The 25,852-nt window shown below is 34.9% G+C and overlaps 1 protein-coding gene across 2 annotated transcripts; it reads left to right on the top strand.

Annotated features, from left to right (window-relative positions):
* On the top strand, nt 1–25,628 carry LOC142338477 (uncharacterized). Of its 2 annotated transcripts, XM_075388250.1 has the most exons (10): nt 1–81; nt 277–332; nt 2,418–2,646; nt 10,597–10,920; nt 15,423–15,626; nt 17,628–17,944; nt 19,469–19,655; nt 20,214–20,372; nt 23,051–23,248; nt 25,284–25,628. In XM_075388250.1, exons 2-10 carry the CDS (start codon nt 288–290, stop codon nt 25,460–25,462), a joined length of 1,842 nt encoding a protein of 613 aa, XP_075244365.1. In that variant the 5' UTR covers nt 1–81; nt 277–287; the 3' UTR covers nt 25,463–25,628. The 2 variants fall into 2 exon arrangements, with proteins under 2 accessions (XP_075244365.1, XP_075244366.1); XM_075388251.1 differs by lacking the exons at nt 1–81; nt 277–332; nt 2,418–2,646 and adding exons at nt 5,194–5,374; nt 5,684–5,817.
* The last annotated feature ends 224 nt before the right edge of the window (nt 25,629–25,852 follow it).

Genomic DNA, 25,852 nt, shown 5'->3' with positions numbered 1-25,852 from the left:
TTAAGACCTCATAGTCTACTTTCGGGATAGTTGGATAACCTAGTTAGGGTTATGGTCAAATTTGCGCCCATCACAAACCAAGTAATCTAATTCAATCACGTGTTTATAACTCGGTGTTCCATAATTATAAATTTCGTCAATAGTTACTCTCATTACATTAACCAAAACTTAAATAATAATTACTATAGGGTCTAATCGATTGTTTTTGTTTCGTGAACAACCGAAACAATTTTCATTTTTGTTGTATTTTTAAAATAAATATTGTTATAACCACAGGAAACCTGAAAATGGTCATGTACGAGGGCCAGCTCAATATCACAAAGCATAACAGTAAGAAAAATTCAGCTGCAATAGTTTTTTAATAGCTTTCCGGCAGTCCTGCTAACCAAAAGGCACATTTTAGGTAACTAAGATTGCGGAATAATGTACAACACTTCTATCAAGTAAATTTTATCTCTGCATTCTCAGCATTCCTGTTATAAGCGTTGCAGTAGAAGTGTGCAGAAAATGGTGATAGTAAGGAAAATCAATTCAACTTTGATTAAAATTGCAAGTACTTTTTGTGTGCTATTCCCAATTGCACAGTTTTGTCACTATCAGCCACTCCTAACGTCAACATTGTCCACACCGTCAATTCTGTCCTCGATCATTGATAGCGCGTTGATAGACCAAAGAATAACACGTTGGTAGTTAGTTGAAGAAAAATCCCTTGCAAATCTAATTTTGGAATAAAAAGGCAAATAACAGTTTTGCAACTACCCAAAAGCAGGTTCATAACAAAAATTTTTAATTTAAGATCTCAGAATCTGCTCTTAATTTGACATAAATCTGCTATGTTTTTCTTTGAAGTTTGCGTACTATTATTAGGTGGAAGCAATATTTAGTTTGCATATCAACCACGATGGATTTTTTCTAAGTTTAATGAGTAGCCTCACATTGTAATAACATTTCGCTTATTGCACGCCATATCATTAAAATAGTCATAGCATATTTTTGTGCTTTTAAACTACTTTGAAAACGCACTCCCAAGAAATTCGAATACAATCCTCTTTTCATCCGCATTTTCTGAATGTTTCTGCAAAAACCGTTTTTTAGATAATTTAAACAATTGCCAAAAGATTGCTGAAACCGATGCAATATCAGAGACTTTTGAGCTCTTTATTTAACATAACACGATCATCACTTTGTTGATAACACCACATGTGCATAGAGTTTTTATTATTGGTTGCAAGCACATGGCAAGGCATAACAGTTACAAAAAATCAGTTGCAACATTAATGGGATAGATTTCCAGAAGTCCTGCAAACCAAAAGACAAAGTTTAGGTCGTTAAGACTGCGGCATAACGTAAAACACTTCAATCAAGTTACTTTCATCTCAGCATTTTTATCGTTCCTTTTTTACGCATTGCAGTAGTAGTGTGTATGTGTGTGTGTGTGCAAAACAGTCATAGAGAGGAAGTTCAATTCAACTTATTGTCTAAAATTGCAACTATCTATTGTATTTTAGTCACAATTACAACTTTTTTGTCACCTTCAACTACTCTTAACGTCAGCATTGTCCACACCGTCAATTAAGTCCACGAGTATTGGTAAAAGCATGTTGCGAGCATGTTCACGAGCGTTGATTAAAACATATTGGTGCTTAATTGTAGAAAAGATTTTTACTAAGTGTGGATTAAAACGCAAATAGCAGCTTTGCAGCTACCCAAAGGCAGGTTCATAGCGAAATTTCTTAATTTAAGGTATCAGAAGTTGCTCTTAATTGACCTTCATCTGGCCTGTTTTTATTTTGAATTTTGAATACCACTAGGTCGAGGCAATTTTCGTTTAGCATATCAACAACGATGGATTATTTTTCAATATAATGGTGTGGCCTCAAATAATAATAATAAAATTTCGCTTTTTATACGCCATATCATTGCAATAGTGATAGCATATTTCATGCTTTTGAAATTGCTTTGAATATGCACTCAGCAGAAGTTCGAGTGTAATCCTCTTTTCATCCGTATTTTTTGGATAATTCTGCAAAAAATGTCTTTTGTACATGAAATAAACAATTGCAGAAAGGTGGCTTGTTGAAAACCATACACCTATTTTGGAAACCAATGCAATATCAGACACTTCTAAGCTCTTCATTGAACATAAATTGGTCATCATTTTGTAGGTAGCACTAAATGTGCATAGAGCTTCCATTTTTCCGGAAAACTCAAGCATCTGAACTGATAAATTAAAAACAAAAAAGCAACCATCTTTTCAGTATTGCCGGCCAGGACAAAGACATTATACTAATTGAAGTTAAAAAATAAAGGGACCAAAAAGTCCACTTTATTTGATAGCTGCCCGCTGATTCGTAATGGAACATGAACGAAGTAACGGTTGTAAAGAAAGCTGCAGCTGAATTTTTTATTTTCCCGGTGTAAATTGCGCGTCAGCGGAGAGGCAAAAACCAAGTACGGACAAAAACCAGCTGCTGTGGACATCCGAGAAAAATTTTTTCACGGGTGTCATCTGGAGGGGTGTGGACAACTTGTTGTGGGTAGCAAGTGACAGCACGCGCAGATGTCATAGAAGAACAACCCTGAATGGACGATTTGAGGGGCTCACATCAGTACAACACTGCTGTTTAATCATAATTTCAATTATAAGTAAGTTTTGATAAAGTTTTTGATTGTTTTCCACTATATCTCGCCACAAAAATTCTATGACATTTATTTAGTTATCATGACGGTTTAATTGTCGGGAATTATAGATTCAGTCCCGCTAAGCTGGCAGAGCTCTAACGAAAAACAGCCAAAACTAATTAAAAAATACCGTGAAATAGCCTTGCATATAGTTCAGTTAATTACCCGGGTCGAGGTGTCACGCAAAATTATGTAAGTTAAGCGGTGAATGCGGAAAATTTTGTAAAATAAGCGGAGAATGCGGTGAAATTACATAAATCAGGCGGTGAATGCGGTGAAAATAAATTTTATCGCCTGGTAGCGGTGAAATTACATAATTTCACCGCTGAATTTGACGGTGAATTTACATAAATTCACCGTTTTGAAAAAAGTGTCCAAATTATGTAAGATGAACAGTGAATACGGTGAAACTACACAAACTCACCACTTAACTAGCGGTGAGTTAACATAAATTCACCGCTTAGAAAACGCCTCGAATTGTCGTTTGTTTAACGAAGTTAAGATAAATATATTAAAAGACGCTCGGACAATTTACGTACAAATAATCATACATCTTTTTGAAACTTTTTTAAGCGGCGAATTTGTGTAATCATCACATTTCAACACTAAAACTTGCAATTTCACCGCTAATCCTACAAAAGTACAAAGCGTATGTTTTACAAAAAGTAGAGTGAATTGGAATTAAATTGGAAACAAATACGCCAGAATTTAGTGAGAAGTGGCGCAGTGGAAGAAGAAGTGTCTGACATGCAGAGATGAGAGGTTCGAATCAGTGCAAGGATGGTAATATGTAGTAAGAGGTGAAATGTGGGGAATTTTTTGTAAGTTCACCGCTTATTCTAGCGGTGAACGTAAATAATTTCACCACTTTTACCGCATTTCACCGCCAAATTATGTACAAAATTTGCGGTGAAAAAATCCACTTTTCACCGCTTATCTTACATATTTTTCTGATTTTTTTCTCGACCCGGGTAGTTCTTTGCAAAGGCCTTAATTTGTGCTGGCCTGACTATTCGAATATGGTGAAATATTTTCATTTCGATAAGGAAATTGAACAAAAGTGTTAAGAATTCATCGGTATTGCGATTTGCGTATAAATTTGCATATTAACTTGGAAGCATTCTTGATTTTGTTGATTCTTAGAATTTTGTTGATTCTTGTTGATTCTTAGAATCATAGTGTGGTATGATGATAACTGACGCTTGTTTTGACCACGAGTTTTAAAAGACTAAAAAAAATTACATTAGCAAAGAGTAATGGTGATAATGCACTATATTACCAAAAAACTACGCGCACCTAAAGATATGTGTTTTGAAAAGCGTCAAAAACATCAAAGAAGCAATACTTCGAGTTCAAGTCAATTCTCTAGTAAAGCATCTGTACGCCTTTAGCTTCTTCTATAAAAGAAGCTCTGTATAGTTCTCATTATTCTTTATGACGAACCAGCGTTCATTGCACTCCAAAATTCCTATAGTTTTTCTTCTAAATTTTTGCAAAAAAAAACTTTTTTAATCGATGTTTCAAAGTCTATAAATTTTAAATTGGTTTCAAATGCGCTTTATGAACTGGCCATTCAGTACTTCCCACTCATTTAATGGGGAAAAAGTTGTCACGGTTGTTGAGTTATGTGCAGTAGCAATATCTTGTTGACAAATAAGGTTCAAAAAATGGGTTTTCTTTGTTGGATCTCAAAATTTCTCTTTACGTTAAACTTGTCTTTACGTTAAAGCGTTTTGTTGGATTAGAGGTCAGTAATTACCTATCATCTGATTGTATGATCTCCAACACATTAGTTATTGCATGTCTAAGCTCATTTTTTCCAGTTTCTGACACAAAATCTAGTGCCATTTTTTTCAAAAAAAATTGAAAAATTCTGTCCCTTGAAACGCATTCAACCTGTTACTTTTTATACACGCTGTGCACTAGATCTTTATTTTAAGGCCAGCTGCTTTTAGTTCTTTTCAATTGATTGCTCATTTCCAATCTTAACAGCTTGGCAAAACATGAAAGACAAATCGGTTTAACTACCTTTTCTGGTAAAAATGAGAAGAAATTCAGCGAGAAATTCGTTACTTTTGCTGAGCTAAAGTTGTTATACAGAAGATGATTTTTGAGTTGTCATTACTGATTTCAGATTTGCTTAGTGTTGCTACCCTAAGATTCTGAATATTTGTAAAAATATTTGTAAAAACAACAGTATGAATTTTTACTGAAGAAATTAATCATAAAGTTTGATCATGATAAAAGCAGAGAAAAGAATTGACACCATTTTGCTATAAATACACATTTTTTGGCCTTTATCGTAGAATTTTTCATTGAATGCTTAACGAAATCAACGCGTTGAATCTTTCAAGCTCACTCATTCCAGCTTTAATAGGTCAATATCCACAATTTGTGTTCCCATCATTATTTTATTAGACCACCATCGCTATACTCAATGTACTTTGGCAACTGTTTCCGTATCTCTCATCTGCCGACACATTTCCACTATCAATACGGTCAAATTTAAACTTCCTAAAACTACAGAAAACTACAGAAACTACGAGTTTTTTTGCGAATTTATGGTTCAACTAGCATAGTATTAGATTATAGAAACGCTTACGGTTTTACCATTTTTCCTTTTTCTGTAAACCGTTTTTGTTAGTTTCTGCTTGGTGATTTTTCAATTGATTGTTTATAGAAGCGAGAGCATGTAAAACAATTCACCCGTTCAATTGTCTCTCAGTCTCTCATAACTAAAATCCAGACTATACTTTTTAGGATTTTATACTGGATGTCCACTGTATTATTGTACACTCATTAGTACAGCTTGAAATGCCCAAAACCGTACTTGCCCGAAACTTGGTTTTGTCAAGACTCTAATATCATTTTCTTGGTTAAAAAAAGCTAGAGTGACTATCTATTTAAATAAATAAGGCAGAAAACTGGATCACTTTGCTTCAGCAACATTTTCTCCTAATGTTATTCATTATTAACATGCTCTTGTTTTCTTGTTCTGGAGCTGTAAACGGAATAAGTGGATCAAAGAAATGCAGAATGATTCACTGTCAATGGAACCACAACACTTTTTACCTCTCTTAATTTTAATTTTATCATTAATTTTAGTTACATTCTTTCTCATTGAATTCGATCAAAGTGAGTTGTCTTTATTTCAGTATTTTAAAGAGATTTATATATCTGTAAATGTATTCCGAGACACCGCTATTAGAACATTTTAATCAAAAATATCGACATCAAATTTCAAACTTTAGGGCATTGTAATGAGTAGTCGACTGGTCTTAAACGCGTCACTGGCACTATCCAATATTTTCAGAAAAAAATATAACAAAAAGAAGTGAAAAGTGGAAAACGAAATTTAAGCTAGACAGCTATCTGCCAATTTTTATCTACACTAATAGTGAACAGACAGTTTGGTGAACCACGACAGTCAAGATGACATTGTGAAATCGTCCGCGTAAACGAGTGTAAATTTGCCCAAGTTTATTGGCGGATATCACATTCTATTGTATAAACAGTGGTCTTAAGAACCTTGCAAAGAAATAATATGAATGCAATAGCATTTTTAATTGAAAGGTTGTCTACCCTAAGGTGATTTTAAAAATGAAAAGTTTTAACCTAATAATTTGCTCAAACAGAGTTTACTATTGGTGTGTACTCGTGTTTATTGAAATTTTTATTAGTTAATAAACTTCGTACCTTTGGTAATCACGTTTTGCGGCAAATTTGTTTTTTATTGTTATTTAATTCTGCAAAAATGATTGTTGGAAGCTACAGAGTTATACGAAAACACGATTCAAACGTCTTAAAGTAATTTAAAAAGCTATTTACAGATGGCTTAAATATCACTAATACTCTTAGTAATCTCCACCTTACAGTTTTCCTGTATTGTTTACTTCTGCATTTATCCTCTAGCAGAAACATTTTTTAGCAACTTTTCATCGGATCTTTTTAAAATATCTTTTATTGTCAAAACAAAAATTATAAGTAGCAGATAATGTGATTTTAAAATTTTCATTAAATTTGCCATTATAGTTCTTGTAGTGTGTTAACAATCAATTGATTATCCATTAGGCCATTTGAGGAGCTGTTTGGCAAATTATAAATATACATCAACAACTCCGTGAATTTGACACATTTCATAGTAAACTATTTTCGGAGCTTAGAGTTTTGTTGCAAATAAAAAATATTCAAAGAGCATAGCGAAAAGGATAAAATCGAGAGATAGAAAAGAGGAGACCAAAATAATTATCGTTAGTTCCCTGCAGAGTTTTATCCAGGCTGAGGTTCCAAACCACAGGCTGACATTTCCAGACCAAAATGAAAGCACTGGGGGCTTAGTGCTTTCAAAATTACAGGGTCTGGAAATACAAAAAAACGCACGAAAGTCTGGACATAGGCAACTTTAAACGCACAAAATTCTGCACATAAGTTACATTGAAAAAGTAACGTCTGCACATAGAGAATCTGAACGCACAAAGATCTGTACATAGTGATCACCGAGGTAATTATAAATTTTCAAATTGAAACGACAATGGCAAAAATTATATAAAGAACTCCTGGTTGATTCCAATCATAAAATGTTTTTTGTCTGTGATGATCCGGAAATCAGCATGCTGCGTCTGGAACTCTCTGGAATTGCCTATTTTTGATCCGGTACCTCAAACTGGGTAGAGAATTTGCTCGACGGAATCTGGTCATATAAAAATTTCATCAAGAGAAGCTTGCTGTACTTTCAATAATTTAAATGAGTGATCTAATTTTATGAAAATTTACCAATGTGCCGAAATATTCGAAGCCCTAGCGACCAATATCTTCCTTTTGATCATTATATCTTTTTAATCAATAATCATATTTCGATTATATATTAGCAGTCCGTATTCAAACCATGTTTTATTGTTCCTACGTTGTAGCAATGATTTCATATCAAGTCCCACGTTTCGTTGCGACAAGTCCATGCTCTGCGAAGCCTACCGAGGTTGAGTTGCAGACCCCAAATGCGTTATGATCAGACCCAATCGAGCGCACACCCGTAATTTACAGGGTCTGGACGGAAGTTCGAGCGCACTACAGTCTGGACCATGGTTTGGAGTTGGTCTGGTCAGAGACCAATCTGGTCTCAAAAATTTGATCATCGGCGTAATCGCGCGCACTTGAGTCTGATCATAAACAGTTCGAACGCAATTGGGTCTGATTAGAAATGTTTTCGAACACAATTGGGTCTGTCTTATCAGGGACCTTTTCGAGCGCCTTACATTTTTAGTTTTTTTACTGAGAGATGTTGGCTCTGCCAAAAGGTAAGAATAAAGCAGCTTTCTGATCAGAGACTCATCTAAAGTCCGATAGCTCTCATCAGAAAGAAGGAGTCCAGCTGTTAGCAAAGGCCGGTCCCCTTCAGGGGAAATTTTGGTTAACTGGAGACGAGACCCCGATGTTTTTTATTGAAAGCTGTCTAAGCTCATCTATTGGGTTAGAAACATACACTAAACGGTACACTGTATGAAATTTGTTTTCAACAGTTGGGTTTTTTTTAGCAATACATTTGTAATTGGTTTTTCCTTAGATGAATTTGATACTGAAAACATCAGCTTTTATGAAATTAATATAATATAGCAAAATTGAGATATTTGTTTATAATTAAAATCTCTTCCTGATCAGACTATTTCGAGCGCACTTAAGTCTGATCGGAACCATTTTCGCGCGCGCTTCAGTCTAATCATAAATGACTGCAAGCGCAGATTGGTTTGACCATAAATGTTTCGAACGCAACTGGGTCTGATCATAACTGCTTCGAACGCACTTGAATCTGATCATAGTCTGATTCAGGTCTCGGCAATGGTCTGAATTTGAGTCTGGACCATTGTCTGAAGATGGTTTGATCCGAACGCCTTCGGTCTGAAAAGTCTGATCAGAGACACTCTCTGTCTGGAAAGTCTAATCAGAGGTGATTTGGGTCTGGCAAGTCTGGTCAGGGTTAATTTCCGTCTGGAAAGTCTGATCAGAGATAATTTTGGCCAGGAAAGTCTGATCAGACGAATATTTGGGTATGGACATCAACCTGGGTAGTCAACTGAACAAATGTTACATTTAAACTTTCTTATGTACACCATAATTATTACTAAACTATCTTACACAGGCCTTGATATGCTAAGTTTTTCTGATAATTTTATCAATATAGCAAACCATTAGGTATATTGTGGATAACATTGGGAATATTGGCATTGGGCGCTGCATCCCGTCATATTTAGTCAATATCCAAGTACATTTTAAGTAACTACTTGTTTGCCAAAAAATGTCCAGATAAGAACCACCTGCAAAACAGCACATGTAGATCACAAAACCGTATGCCTTATTCACAGACACCCGTTGAAAGCTCAAATGTATTATTTGGTTGCGACTTGGGATATTGAATTAGGATCATTTTACTAAATTTACACTGTTAAAACGGTGAACAGCAGATTTTAAAATCATTTAATATTATCAAGACTGACCAATTTATTAGTTTTCAATTTTTTTCCGATCTTTCCGCTATCTGTTTTGTAATGAACAACACATTTCTCGAAAAAGCAAAACAAAATTCTGACGTTGCGATGTCTCCTTTTGTCGCATTGAACTGGCTCATCAAATAGGAAAACTTGAATTGATCGGTGTTCTGCTCCGTTGCCAGGGACGCATGCCATTCTCTCAAAAAATAATGAAAAATATAGTTCTGCTGCCGCTGAAAAATTATTTGGATAATATAAACTTTCTCAATAAAAACGGCAAATTTTCAAATTCTGCCCGTGTCGAGAATTTCGTCACTTTTCGTCGGTTATCCATGGTTAAAGTTTTATCATGGTAAAACTTCCGTTCTTCAATTACAAAGCAAATTGAATGCACAATATTTGAACTGAATTTCAATTTTTGAAATTTGTTCCCCTTTTCTGAGGCTCCGTCTCGTTATTTTCATTTTTTTCTCTGTCTCCTGACTTTCTCCTGAAGTCTTGTCATGCCCGGGCCGAGGTGTCAACGCTAAAAAACGCAAAATTATGTAAGACATTTTTGTGTTGAATTTAGCGTAGATCTTACATATTTTGTGTTGAATCTGGCTTAGATCTTACATATTTTGCGTTGAATTTAGCGTAGGTCTTACATATTTAGCGTTGAATTTAGCATAGATCTTACATATTTTGAGTTGAATTTAGCGTAGATCTTACATATTTGCGTAGAATTTAGCGTAGATCTTACATATTTAGTGTAGAATTTAGCATAGATCTTGCATAAATTCAATGCATTCAACGCCAATCTTACATATTTTGCGTCGAATTTAGCGTAGATCTTACATATTTTGCGTTGAATTTAGTGTAGATCTTACATATTTTTTGTTGAGTTTAGCGTAGATCTTACATATTTAGCATTGAAATTAGCGTAGATCTTACTTATTTAGCGTACACTAAGGTCTACGCTAAGTTAACGCAAAATATGTAAGATCTACGCTAAAGTCTACGCTAAATATGTAAGATTTACGCTAAATTCAACACTATATATGTAAGATCTACGCTAAATTCAAAGCTAAATATGTAAGATCTACGCTAAATTCTACGCTAAATGTGTAAGATCTAGGCTAAACTCAACGCTAAATATGTAAGATCAGCGGCAACTAGCGTTGACAAGTCGGAAAATCCACCGCAATTTTCTTACATAATTTTGCGTTGAATGCGCTGAATTTTTGACTTCAAATTCAACGCATGCAACGCAAAATTATGTAAGAAAATTGCGGTGCATTTTCCTACTTGTCAACGCTAGTTGCCGCTGATCTTACATAATTTTGGCTAAATTCCTTGGCCCGGGTGCTGAAAAAATTTTTGACTCGCCCTCATTGGCTGAGACTGATAATTAATGCAAAAGTAATGAGTAAGAAAATGAATTCTGTTTTAGTTTTGCAATCTAAATTTGTACATACATCTCCAATCAATTCCGAATCCAAATCCAACTCAATAGGCACGTCATCATTTGACAACAATAACAACAATATATTCCACCAAAAGCCACTCAGTCACGATACAGACAACGATTGTGGCCTCAAGTCTCTCCAAAGTGTGCAGTACGAGCTACAGAGACTTAATTCAGCAACCAATAACATTCGAGACACCTCAGCCAATCAGAGTGCGAGTAGTGGCCCTGTTACATCCTTCTCTCGACCTAACAGAGTGGCCTACGATTTATCAATGTACTTGACTGAAACAACTGCGCCCTATTATGGTGAGAAATAATTCGGTGGTAGACTCTTGAATTGCAACGTAAATTAACCCACCTTGAGAGTTAATATAATAGTTGCTCCGATGACCCATCTTAATGAGAGAGGAAATACATGCTCAACAAGGTTTTTTTAGTCAGTCAGTTTTAACCGATTGATATCTTCAACGTCGATAGTTGAGAGTGATATCATTAAAAAGCCCACCTTGTGTAGAAAATAAATTAAAAGAGATTTTTTAATTGTAAACATTTGAACATTTGACAAATTTTCCTTCGTTTTGTTCACGTTTTCCGTATTTTTGCTCAATATTTGTCAAAATGTTGAAGTTGATACTCATAGTGGCGTTACCTCTAATGACAAAAGAGCGTCATTGATTTTTTGTTTCGAATTTTTGTCTAAACTTTTGCTAACTTTTTCAAAGTTTATTTTTTGATATAATGACATTTTTCTGACAAATTACTTATTTCGATAACATTTGGTAAAATTAGGAGTTTTTAACGGAGGATCAAGCCTAGTTTTGCAGATGGGCTAGTTTTTGACTAATTTTTAGAGTTTGTCTTGTGTTTTTAGTTGAAAGCTTTTGGTTGTTAGGAACTTTATTATTTCAATTATTTTTCAAAATATGGATTTCTGAACTATTGACTTATTGCGTGCAACTTAAATCTTAGTTTCAGCGGAGACAGGTTACACTTTTTCTAGTTAATTAAAATTAGTCTTCAGTCGGTTTTATGTCTTAAGTAGTGGTTTTTTGGCTCTGACAAAAACGAGTTATCATAATTTGCTTAGAGTTTGGACATTTTCCCATTTTTGTTGTTCTTTTTGATGTTTGGTCTCATTATCACGTTATTCTCGGGAATTCGGGTTTCTTTTTCGGAACATTACTATCAACAATATTTGTTATTTGGCGTCTTAATGGTGCAAATAACAATGGCTATACATTGCCCCACTCCATGTTAGACTATACAAAACCATTATTAAAGCAAGAATTCCATTAGTTTGTTCTTACTCACTAAGAAAAACAAGAAGTTTAGGGAAGGAAACAGGCCAACTCGTACAATCTTGAATCTTGTGGCACATTGGGATTCATCATAAAATCCCAATGCTTCTGGGCATTGCAGCCTTCGGATAATTTATGGAGAAACTGTTTCATTTTTGATTGGTTTTTGGATCGATTTTCTTTTGAGGTCTTTTTCCTGTTACTCCCTTTCGTTCACATTCTTGCTTCACAGTTCAGTTTTTTGGATAATTTAACAAAAATCTGGTGTCCTCGTCAGTGATTATGCATTATTTATTGTGTGAACTGAGAAACTCTGCACCGAATTGTCTTATCACCGCTCACCAAAAAATGCATTGCCTCACTGAGACCTTCAACACATGTTATCATCCGCCTACACAATACAATTTTGCCCTTCAATTCTGCAAGATCAAGAGGTTGAAATAGTAGCAGGTGAAAAACACAAAGATTTTTTGCGCCTATTGGTACTGTAGAATTTTTGACACAGAGATTTTTGCTTATCCATCGTATAGGTTTTTACAATGTTTTGTCCTAACCTCAAATTTAGTTGTTTTTCTCAATGTAAGGTCGAAAAGTTTATGCTTGCGTTTGAGCACTTTAATTTTTTCTATCGTTAAATTGTTGTGCACATGAAATTGTCTTAAGATATAATACATGAAAATGAGAAATAAGTTTCTCATAACATAATAAATTTGAAATATAGAATTTCATCTGGTGAGAACTGATAAGAACTGGTGGTAAGATTTCACTCAACGCAGAATAACTATTGTGTAACAGCTGCTAAGACTGTACTCGATAAAAATTTGGTAGGACGTTTTGCAAGACATTTCGTGCTAACAATTCAAACAATATCAGGGGTGGTGATAGTTTCTTAATTCTAATTTTTTTTTTCCAGTTTAGTGTCTTCATCCTCATCCACCATTATTTTGTGTTGACAAAGAATGGTTGCTGATGGGAATAGGTTGACAAATACAAAGAAAAAACTATTTCTATTGCTTCATTTAATGTTGCTATTCGTTTATACTAGGCTCTGCCTCTTTGATCACAGAGAGCCCGCTTTATTAATCAATTAATTGAAGTAAAATTGTTGTTTATCTCGAAACAATTAAAGGTATTTGTGCCAATAAAGATTGTTTTAATTTTTCGAGTCAATATATTACGTTTTTGCATGCTAGTAGTATGCACCCTATAGTCATGGAACTACTAGTGCTGTTACAGAGTATATCAAAATGTGATATCAAAAAACGCACGTGCAAGATTTAAGATTAGAAAAGTCTTCAGTGCCATAATTAAAAGTTTATTTGAATCAGGTAACTTTGATTTTAACCAAAAAGTTATTTTGTGGTAAAATACAAATACATCAAAAGCATTAAATATTTTCTTTTAAACTTAAAATCCAACTACAAATTTGTTTAAAAAATAGATTGCGTTGTTTTCTTCCTAACAGCCCGGAGCTATCTGTCATAACATTTCAGAGCTAAACCATGAAGAAAAACATGCTGGATTTTTGCGCTGAGCATGAATCTGTTCATGTCACATTTTTCTATTTACAGACTGGCTGCAAATCTTAAAATGACTCATCCGTTTGAGCAGTTTGCACTTATTTTCTGCCTTTTATCTTAGCATAGCAAATTACCGCATGCTTTCAATCTGAGCAGCTATAATAACCGCATGTCCTCTATATGCTTAGCTATAATTACCGCATGTCCTCTATCTGAGCAGTTTGTGTACATGCCTCAATTATTTCTCTCTCTCTCTCTCTCTCTCTCTCTCTTTCTCTTTCTCTCTCTCTCTCTCTCTCTCTTGAAACGCGCGGGAAATGAAAGTTAAAATGAAATCTAAATTGAAAGTTGAAATGCATGCTCATCAAATGGATGTATTATATTAAAATGGTATTTATTTTGGTTCAATTTCAGTTTAAGTTCGCAGTTTGTTGTGCCTTTTGCTATGATCTTGCTCCATCCGGAAGTTATAATCCGCTCCCTCCGGTTGTTGCCCTTCGGAATTTCTAATCCGCTCCCTCCGGCTGTCGCCCTCCGGATGTTATAATCCACTCCCTCCGGCTGTCGCCCTCCGGAAGTTATAATCCGCGCTCCGGCTGTCACCTTGCAAGTATAGCGCGACAGGGGAGAGGCCAGCTTTTCACCCGTCATTGTCAAACTGACCTGGTCATTAGGAACATCCACCTCGACCCCTGGAGAGTAGAATTAAATAGAACGACCACATTTCCTTTACATCTAAAATAGAGGATGAGTGCTAAAATAGAATTCTTATTATGAGTGCATTCGTTTAAATAGCAACCTAGGATCAATTAACTATTATACTAGTATAATAATGAATTCATCCTAGTTTTCTATTTAAACGATTGCACTCATAATGAGAGAACAAATTGAAACAAATTTTTGAGTTAATTGTTGTGCTCTTTTCTACCTCTTGCTAAATCAATTGCCGTAATTGGTTTCAGTTATGCACACTTTGGCGAATGAATAAATTCATACCATATTTTTTCCAAATTTTTGCCTGATTTTGAACAATTTTGTTGAATGATATCATAGTTTAACTCCAAAGTGACAGTTTAACTATCAGTAGTTCAGCAGGCTGGGAGTATTTTTGCCTGTTTTAAAATATCTTTAGCTCTCTTATTTAATACGAAAGAAACACACTTTTGAGCCTCAATTGTTTTGCAGGCGTTTTATTTTTTCCTGATAAACATTGAGAACAAATTTCTAATAAAAGACAAATTTTATTTAAAAAATAAGTGATTTGAAAAACATTATTTTTGTGAATAGAGGATGTTTCAGAAAATAGGTTGAATGAATTGAATGAATAGCAGTAGCCATATTATCTGGAGTTCAATTCACTTGAAGCAGGTTCACATAACGTGTATATATAGCGCGTGCACTTGGGGTACAAATAATATGCACTCACTCACTTGGCTTTTTTGGGGGTGGTGGGGGGGGGGGGGGGGCACACGGGAAAGATCTTATAGACACTACACTGCCCACCATTACAAGCCTCAGTACTCAATATAAGATTCTAATTTAGTACACTTTTAAATACTCGTATGTTTGCATAAGCATAGCTCTGAGGTCGGAGTTGCACGAAATTGGAGCATATTTATTTTAGCGCCTGAAGTTTGAGTAAAATGTGTACTTGAATGACAAAACCCATTTGATATGTGGCACAAAACGTGATCAAATACCCTATGACATCAAAACGAAAGAGCATAATGATGATGCAATTCATGAATGAAAAAAGTCTCAACAAAAGTTGATTTGCTTACACCACATAAAAATCAATAACGGCATGTGGCGGGCTGCGTTCAAGTATGGGCAGTAATAATATTGGTTTTTTTAAGCACTTTTGTAACTATTTTCAAGCCAAGCTAGCGATCGCAATACACCAAATTTCTATTGACCAAGGTTTTAACTTGATGAAATTCTGTAATATTCATAAATGTGTTCATTCACATTTTATACTGTTTTATTTCAGCAAAGGCAGAGGTAAGTCTGACCTTGGGCACAGCTGTATCACCAAAACCGTACAGTTTCGGCTTAATGAACAGTCTTCCGTCTTCTTCGGAATCTGACGGTGTTCAATTATGGCGACATTCAGAAGAGAAGCTAGTCAGTTTGTGTCTGCTGTTCGACAAGCAGAACGCTCAATTAGCTCAGCAAGCAACGATTAATCTGCATGGTTAGTTTAAGTTTAAACAATAATTTTCAGGATCTCGAAATCTTACACGCTTAACCATTCAGTTGGGGCAAAAACTCCAGTTTATATGCCTTTTTAGAAATACAGTAAACAAAATTTCAGTTGATAATAATCGATCCGCAGGTCGAAAAGTAAGGTCGGAAACAACGCAAAGAAATAACAATAATGAATGGTTACTATCAAAATAAAGGATGAGCAACAAAAAGCATAAACAAATATTTGATATTAAAAAGATCTTTTACACTGGTCCGAATACACCCGCAAACTGGGGGTTGTTGTTTTAGCATAAAAACAAGCTAAAATTTGCTGTACCCCGAAACCAGGAACTTAATAAAGAAAGAAAATGTTGCCTTTAGACGCTTGGGTTTAGTTCCAGAAACAAGATTTTTTAAATCTGTTTTTCAGTGCTTCCAAACTAGAATTTCTGTCTTGTAGCACTTTTATTGAAGAAAGCAAATTTTTTTTATAAGAGGAATAAAATTACGAACAATCGAGTGAAATTTGAGCACTGTTTGTTGAGTTATTTAAGATCTTGTAGAACTCGAAATTGAACCCCTTAAATTCTGCTTGAAAAAGCAAACTTCAAACTTAGAAAAGACAATCATAGAAGAAAAAATAACTCTCGACATGTTCTTACCTGTATGGAAAATTGGTCATCCAACAGCACTGAATATAACCGTTACTTCTCATCTTGAAACCAAACTGTATAGCAAATTGGGGCGTGGAAGTATGGTTTTACACTATCAGCTTATGAGGACACAAAGTACGGACAGAACACTCAGAAATCAGGAATTCTAATGATTCTGTTGGCCCTCGAGGCGTTTGGGAAATCTTAAGACCAAAATTGCTTTTCGGTATATAACAGAGTTTGATGGCCTGCTGGTTATCTTTTTCTTTTGGCTGCTGTGTCTCAATCAGTCTTTGATAGAGCAATTTCTGGATCTGAATTCATGCTGATTGCAATCGATGCGATATTATAAGTAGATATGAAACGCCAGAAAACATTTAAATCCTTATCTCGCCCGTTAAAATGGGAGTTTTTTTGACAAAATTGTCAACCAATGAGAGGAGAGGGGAAATCAGAGCTGATGTCTCATCTAATGAGTGGAGAACTCACATTTTCACGTCCTATCGTATGTGTCGTAAATCAGGTGCGGGAAAAGTTTGGGAGCGAGAACAGGAGAAATACTTCTGAAAATTTTTCAACAAAGGTTGTGAGAATAATTCCAACTGTTTCAAATTGAGTTGATAATAACATCAATGATCAATTAAAAACCCAGATTTCATTAATTCACATCCTTGTTTTTTTAAAACCTTATTGGATCTAAAGCATTGATAAGATTTTAAGAATATGAATTTCTCCTGGAAGTTTCTGATTGTTCCAACCCTTCATTGACAATAAGACATTGAAATCAAAGTAATTAGAGAGAGAGAGAAAGAGAGAGAGAGAGAGAGAGAGAGAGAGAGAGACAGAGCATCTGTTATAAAGTGTAACATTTGTGGATTTCGGTTTTTGTTTTTAAGTTTTGTTTATCATTTGAAATTTTGTATTCACCAAAAGTTCGTGCCCACATCTCTATTTTTTCGTGGATAAAGTTTTTAAAGATGCCTTGTTTGAATTGAAAAAGCTTACGGTGCGCCTAAAAGAGACGCTTAAAAGAGATGTAATGAAAACAGAAAAACTCATAAATTGGGGTCTTGTAATGTATACGTTAGTAATAGTGAAAACCTAGCATCAAAAATATTAAATTTACTCCATTTTTTGTTACCTGTAGACCCAGAACTATAGCTGTTGTAGAAATAGTTTACGTAGTATATTCATGTGTTTTGTTTCAAATCATGAATCTTCTGATCCGAGATTATACGCAAGCCAAGTTTATCCAAAATTTTAAGATGAGATCTTAAACTCTAAACAGTATGTACCAAACAAAAATTTAATTGATAAAACGATTGTTTTTGTGAATATATGCCTTTTGTTAACAGTCAGACACAAATTCAAACACCTCATCATGCAAGGTGGATCAGGTGTGAACACAAATAACAGTGGTCTGCGAAGTTCATGCAGAGGTATTGTCGACTACTGCTACGCATTCCCTCTCCTGACACCGGAAGGGTTACAGGAAATCTACGATGACTTAGCCGAAAGTCAAAATTATTCTGATAAAGATCATAGCGACGAACATAAATCGGACAATTCTGATGAGGCAAGAGGCGGTAGTGGCCTCAACAAGATGACATTCTCAATTCACATATCAAACATTAGCAACCAGTCATTGGCAACGGCGACAACATCGTCCAAGGTTCGTTCTCTTTCTTGTCGTTTTTCAGAAATGATCGGTGTAGGTTTCCTCTGGTACGGTACCTACCCCCAGCTGAGCTGAGCTCTGATTAGACTGGGCAGCCCCAATTGTCCAAACTGAAGAGTTCGTGGACGTCAATCCAGACCCTGTAATATCCCGGGTCGAGGTGTCACCGCCATTCAACGCAAAATTTTGTAAGATAGGCGGTGAATGCGGGAAATTACATAAATCAAGCGGTGAATGCAGTGAAAAAAATTTTATTGGCTGGTAGCGGTGAAATTACCTAATTTCACCGCTGATTTTAGCGGTGAATTTACATAAAATCAGCGCTCTGAAAAAATGTGTCCAAATTATGTGAGATAAGCGGTGATTGCAATGAAATTACATAAATACACCGCTTAACTTAGCGATGAACTTACATAAATTCACCGCTAAGAAAAAAGTGTTAAAATTGTGTTAGATCAGCAGTGAATGCGGTGAAATTAATGGGGAGTAACGAAGGAATTGTTAGATTTAAGCCCCCCCCCTAAATTTACCCCTTAATCTTACATCTCTTTGACATCTTTTCCTAAGCGGTGAATAAATGTAATTTTACCACTTTTAGTAAGCGGGGAACGTACTAAAAATTACCACATTTCACCGCGAAAATATGTAATTTCACAGCTAAAAATCGCAAATCTTACAAAATTCACAGCGCATGTTTTACAGAAAGTAGAGTGAATTTGAATTATATTCAAAACAAAAATACTAAAGTTAGTGAGAGATGGCGCAGTGGAAGAAGAAGTACATGACATGCAGGAGGTGAGAGCTTCGCACGTAAGAGCTTTGAAATGCTGTGATTTTTTGTAAGTTCAGCGCTTACTATGGTTGTGAAATTACATAATTTCACCGCATTTCACCGCAAATTTATGTACGAAATTTGCCAGGAAAAAAACTTTTCACCGCTTATCTTACATATTTTTCCGATTTTTCCTCGACCCGGGATTCCTTCGGGAAGGCTCTTTTTTTAACTCAACTTGAGTTTGATCAGAGATGATCTTGGTCTGGCTCCTAAATCAGGGCCAAACTTCACCCGCACAGTGATCAGTAACACAATGGATGCGCACACGAAATTTATTAGACACCAAAGCCGTCCAACACTCTAAAAATGTCCAATGCGATGCTAATACATAATTTTCCATGCAAAAACGGGCAAACAACATAATCGTTGTGACATGCAACACGAAAACTTATTGAAATCACGCGAGAAATTGTGGGATGATTCAATTCTTGTATGTGTCCTGAAAAATCCTCATCTAAAAGCTGACAATACTATGCCAATCGACATGAAGTAACTGAGTACATTTTTACAGAAAAAATTATGTAAAATACGAGAAATTTCAAGACTGAACTTATCTGTTTAGCGCGGTTTGAACTTGTGGTACCACAAGTTTATTAAGAAAAATTTTATAAACGGCAAAACACAAACAAAATACGATAATCATACTATGAGAATGGGCATTTAAGACTTTTGTTTCGCCATAGGTATCTCCTAGCGCAATTGATGGATTCCAACTGCTAGTGGAGACAGCTTCTCATTATGACCTGATAACTTCAACAACCGATGGAACAGACAATTATTTTGCCACTTTTCAAGGCCAATCGTCCGGCAACACTTTCAAAACAAGCTACAACGCATCGCCCAAAGTCACCCACCCAAATAGCACATTCCGTGAGTGGTGATTTTATGCAACCGGCCTATCCAGTACTTAGAAGGCAAAAATGCATTGTATTAACTTTATAATTTCCCAATTTTCTTTCTGTTAGAAAAGAAATCGGACATTACAAAGTTATTACAATTGAAATTGAAATTAAAATTGAACACTTGAATTATTGTAAAAGGTGATTTGTAGAAGGTGAGGGAATTGAAAGAAAGCCAAACACGGGGCTCCAAAATTTGTTCACTGTTGTTGAGTTTGATAGAAGATGAAACTTCAACCAGTTTTTGCGGGTGACCTTCGATTCCTTTATTGAAATTGCCATTATTGACTGCCAAAAACACACAAATAAAGTAAGCTGATAGTTATTCAAGAGGCAACAATAGGCAGCTAACATTTTCGTGAGACCAAATGAGAATTTGTCTTTTTTTTAAAATTAACTTTACTGAAATTAACTTTGGTTATATACTGAATTTAATTGTTCAAAAACATGAAGTTCAGCTTTTGCCACCAACAGATAAATTGAATTTCGCTTCTTTAATTATGACAAAATCAATATCGTAATGTTTTAGGCGATGACATTCCATTTGCGGTCAGAGCTTTGTCATCGCTGTGGAGTCTGAACAGACACAAACGAGATGATATCTTATCGGACCCAGATATTGCTAGAAAATGTGACCCGGATGCAGCCAACACCAGAACTTGTGTTGCTGACAATTCTTATTGCTGTCGTGAGTATTTCTTCGCTTTGTAAATTTTACAAACAAGGTTGCACGTAATGTTCCGACCTCGCTCAGCCGAAATAGTGGCTTAATTGTCTACCAAATGAGGAAGAGATAGAAAACTCATAAAAAGCAATAAAGTAAATTATGCCACATTAGAGGGCCGATGAGACCTGTCATTATTGAGACTACATGACAAGACAAAACAAAATAAAATCGAATAAAAACAACAAATATTTTTTACATCCAAAACTTATTGTCTATTTTTTGAACAAATACCTATATAAATACAATGAGACCTTTAACTATCCAGAATTTGTTGTTTGTCTATGAAAAACCCAGACAAAAATCAAGAATTCAATTCAATTTTGACAAAATAAAGTGGTGATGAAGCTGTTAAAAACATAATCTTTTTTTAAAATAAGAGATAACAATCAATTTCACTTTCTTTGAACACCAAAACAGCGATAAATTGCCTCTGAATAAGGAGACTAGGTAACAAGTAGAAAATAGAAAAAAAGCAAAGTTTAAAAAAATTTGTATTTCTAGAAAACAATTATTGTCAAAGTCAAAAAGCTATTAACCGTCAACAGAAATTGTCAAATAGGTTAGCCTATTTCTCAAATAAAATCAATTGAGAACTAACTTGATTCAGAATTTGTCATACGCCTACAAAAGAGTCGACAAATACAGACTAAAACCAAAAGATTACATTTTGCAACAAACCGGTGTCGACGCCGTTAAAGCAAAGAGCTCTGCTATGTACCAAAAGATAGTTTTAAGGAGATTTGAGGCTCATCAGACTCAAATCTTCAAAGAATTATACCCAAATGGTCTTGCACCGATGCAGTGTTCTTCATGGCTGGGAGTTTATTCCTCTTAAGGTCTGATGACTAAATACCTAAGACTCTGTCCAAGGGGAAACCGGAAATTTGGAAAACGTTTTAAAAACTTCGGAAAGCTCGTAGTATCAAAGCCAAAAACCTTAACCTAAAACGAAAATCCGCAATAAACATAAACTTTTGACAGATTAGAATGATGACATGGCATGTTTTTGCTGATCGTAAGCTACAAGCCTACAAACAATTAAAAATTGGAAAAACTCAATAATTCGTTGTTTATTTTGTGAACAAGTTGTTTTAATAGTCGAAAGAAGCATAGGCAAATAAATCAGAGAAGTTGCCTCGAAGTTTTTTGGGAAACCAGTTAGAATTGTCATTAGTAATTTTTAATTTGAAATGTTCTATTCTGTGCGAAATATGCGAAAACATATTAAAAAAGACAGCGACTGATTACATCCGAATTGAGATCTGTCATAATTCTGGAAAATTACAGGTTTACGAAAAAAACGACAATCACATACAGAAAATTAATTAAAATTTTTTCGATAAAACGGTTTCGAAGCCGTAAAAGCAAGGAGCCTGCAAATATTCACAGAGCTTTTAAGTTTTTGCTCTTGTCTTGAGGTTCATTGAAACCCAAAAAATAGAGGGGCGCCCTCGCACAATGTGCCCTAATCAATAGACTGATAAATGACCAAAATACAAGGAGACTTGAGGATCCTTACTTGACTCAACTCCTCAAAGATGGTCTTCGCAAAACAGATGGTCTTCGCACCGATGCTCTAGTATACTTTGGCTGTGAATTGATTCGTCTAAAAGTCAGTAGAATAAATACCCACGGCTCCGGCCTTAGGAGAGTTGCACCACAAAGCAAGGAGCATCCACCTAAAACATTACATCTTCAATTTTGCGCCTATCCTCAACACGAATAATGCGATATGCAACCTTGAATTAAATATTTTGTTCCTTTTTATCCATAGAAGCCCACTAAAATCTTCAATTTTCCAGAAAAATCAATATAACTACAAAATGAAGGACAAATAAGTACAGTAAGTTGAATTTAGTCAGAAGGTGTCTTCGGAGCCGTTGAATTCAAAATTCACTCAATGATAAAATTTATATATTCAATTTTGCTTTTTGAAACGCCAATAATGTATTATCCGACCTGTTTTAATGTGACAAGACACGAGAAGAACCTCAAAGATGGGAAGTTGCCAATAGAAATGAAAATTTTTTTTGGAAAAATATGGGAATCTCGTAGGATCAAAGCGATAAAACCCGTGCTTAAAAAGCAAATCTGCAATAATATTAAATTTGCAATTATATTAATTTTGAACTATTAGAAGCACAATGCTACTTGTCTTTGCGGACCGTAATCTAGGAGTTTACAGGAAAATAGATAAAACTGTCAAAGCTAAATAATCCATTGTTTATTTTGAAAACAATTTTTTTTTAAAAGTCAAAGACACCATGAGCAAAAAAATCAGAGATCAACAATCACTCATAATCTCATAATCGCAAAGACATCAGCCATGATCAGACGCTCAACACGATTATCAACCACGATTGAAAGTGAGTCACGATTAGGTGATCAATATGATAATCACAATTTAACTATTCATCGCCTTTTTATAATTTTTGCGAGCAGTCAATCGCGCGACCGAGAAATTTGGTTACCACTTTCACTTACCTATCGGATGCGTTTAAATTATCTGTTTCGTAAAGGTTGGATCTGAACTCGGCTCTTATCAGACTCATTTTTAAGGTGAGAACAATTTCTTTAGCGTTAGCAGAGCAGTCCGGGCTGTAATTATGTTCATTATGTACATAAATTGATTTATTTAGATGTGCCAAAGGAGTATTCAATGACAGAGGTTCTGAATGCAGTGATGCCGAAAGAAGCAGGCGTACGATACGAAGCAATGGTGCCTCTAATATACAAGACTCTTGTGTGTAAAAAATCAGCTGTGTGGCGTGATGATGAAAAGATTATAGTCACACAGGATGAAGAGAGCATTCGTTCCGAGATACCGCTCACGAAAAGTATGTATTGATCCAGATAATTAATTGGCATTTTTATCACGACTACCCGTATATTGATTTTACTGTTCTTTGCTCGTATTTCGAAAAAAAATGTGTATCTGATAATGCGAACTCTAGCCATGCATTTTTAAATGGATTTTTTGATTAATTAAACAAAAAACAATGTATGAGCCAATAGTTTAAAGAGCTGTAATAAAATAAAAAAATATAACTTCGTCCTTTATGAACCATACCAGATCCATATAAAAACTGTCAACACAATCTTGGATACACTTAGAAGTGGGTTAGTTTTTCTTCCGCTGTCCAATAGTGCTCTGAATTTAAATTTTGCAAATTTAAATCGATAAATCGATACTATATAATAACACATTTTTGTCATAATAACAAGCTAAAACTTGGAATAATTAACCATTTTCAAAGGATGCGCAGAATTCTCAAGGAGTCTTTTGATCTCATCATGGGTATTGATCATTGAAAATTATTTGGACTAAATTAGGGTGCTTCTGTTATGAAAAATTAGGCATTTTTTTGTTTTTTGTATTATTTGGACTAAATTAGGATATTTGGACTAAATTTCCAAAGGATGCGCAGAATTCTCAAGAAGTCTTTTGATCTCATCATGGGTATTGATCATTGAAAATTATTTAGACTAAATTAGTGTGCTTCAGTTAAGAAAAATTAAGCATTTTTTGTTTTTTGTATTTATTCCAGACAAAAATGAGTTCATATCCAAGCTCAATTAATGCAAGATTCTATTTACGTACAAATGGGCCGACAGAAAAAATATTATGTTTTCGGAGGAAAACTTTTGGTATTTTTTATGAAGTTTCTTTTATCAAAAATCCAATTCGCTTCCTTAAGTGGAACAATTGAGCCCATAAAATCATTTCAGTTGATACCTAAGGCCTCTAATGAAAATAACTTTCGTGCAATTTCGAAAATAATTCAATGCAATTTTTGACTTTGCGAATTCCTTTTCATATTTTTGTCAACTCGTAGCTTAGTATCAGCAAAAACGTTTCTGATTTTTTTGTGAAGTAAAACTTAATCGTTATTAGCATTAAATAAAGTTTCACGTATTTGATACTACAAGGTTTTATAAGATTTTTGTTATTTTCAATTGTTTGCCTGTTTTTGAAATTCTTTTTGATGTCTTGTAACACTATCAAATTAGTGATAGGCCCCCTTTGCGTTCCAAGAGGACGCAATTGAACATATTTAATACCGTTTCAATGAATTACTTACATTTTTAACAACCTCGTCTCCATGTTCCTGTGAAGTTTAATCGAGGTTTTGATTTTTGTCATTTTTTGTTGTTCTCTCTGTAGTCTTTTGATCTGTTCTTGATGATGACAAGTTTCATTGGTTTCTTATGAATGGAATATTAAATAGAACTTATTTACTGATTTCAATTGATGGCCAATGGTTGAATGGATTTTTTGTTATTTTGTGGATAAATTGTTTGTGTTATTTGATTTAGCTGCTTGTCTTGTCTTGTTGTGTCATTAATGGCAGGGCTGTTGGCCTTATATATGGCATTGGTCATTTCGTTATCTGTTTGTTGTCTAAAACAATGTTTTACTGATACCAATTTTTTCGAACCGCTTGTGACTTTTTGAGTTTTTTCTATCGCTTTCTCATTTGGTAGGCAATTCAGCCAAAAGTTTGTATGAGGAGGTCGGAATACTAAGTGCAGATTCAAACTACGTATTCTTTTTGTGTTTATAACGTAACGATATTTACATGATTTCCAATGTAAGAATAGCACAAAAAACTATTGGAAAATTTGATTAAAAAATCTTAACTTTTTTGATTTTCAAAAAACTTGCGATTGATCGATCTATATGGTAACGGATGTGATAATCGTGCATTTTGCAGTGATTTGCGATTGCCGGGGCTAAAATGTCTCAAACCGCTCAAGTTGCAACATTATGGGAGATCTTTTTTGCGTTTTGGATTTGAACTTTCACTTAGAGCTCTTTTTGAAACGTTCGCAAATAATTTTGAAGATAACAATTAAAAGTTGATTTTACAGACAGAGGAGACGCAGAATCAGAGTGCATGCCCTATTCCTACAAATCTGGAACGATTGTATACTACAAGTACACAACTCTACCCGATGGCACAGAGGTCAAAGATAACAAACTGACAGAAACATTTCCCAATTACGAGATCGAAGCTTGCACTTGTCGAGGTGGACTAAAACCCTCCTAGCCATACAAAATTGCCAATATCATTTCAGTTTGTATTCAAATACAGACACGTGACACTGCAATCAAGATTTATAGTGTACCTTCAATTGATAACTGAAACTTCCCCCCCCGCCCCTTCCTCCCCTATTGCACACCACCTAACAAACACCCCAACAGCCCCAAAGCTCGGGAGTTTAATTATTACACATTCATTTAGAAACCTTCATATGATCGGCAAAATTTCCTGATAGTCACCGTGTGATCAAAGATTTCAAAATCCTGCAATTAAGATAAATTCATAGTTCTTACATTTATCAGGCAAAATTCTTGCAAGAACTGAATTCTTTTTAGATTTTAAATTTAGTTTTCTACCTGCATGAATGAAGGGCAAAATGTCAACATGAAATAGCTA

This window comes from Convolutriloba macropyga, chromosome 4 (genome assembly GCF_964194025.1).
Source record: "Convolutriloba macropyga chromosome 4, txConMacr16.3, whole genome shotgun sequence".
Lineage (NCBI taxonomy): Eukaryota > Metazoa > Xenacoelomorpha > Acoela > Convolutidae > Convolutriloba > Convolutriloba macropyga.
This window is presented reverse-complemented; position numbering and strand designations above follow the sequence as displayed.

Bases quoted from the DNA above. Each gene is read 5' to 3' on its own strand.
- LOC142338477 (XM_075388250.1), top strand. From the start codon at position 288: ATGGTCATGTACGAGGGCCAGCTCAATATCACAAAGCATAACAGT. The intron at 333-2,417 runs AAGAAAAATTCA...TATTTTCCCGGT, and splicing joins ATATCACAAAGCATAACAGT to GTAAATTGCGCGTCAGCGGA. The intron at 20,373-23,050 runs GTGAGTATTTCT...TGATTTATTTAG, and splicing joins TGACAATTCTTATTGCTGTC to ATGTGCCAAAGGAGTATTCA.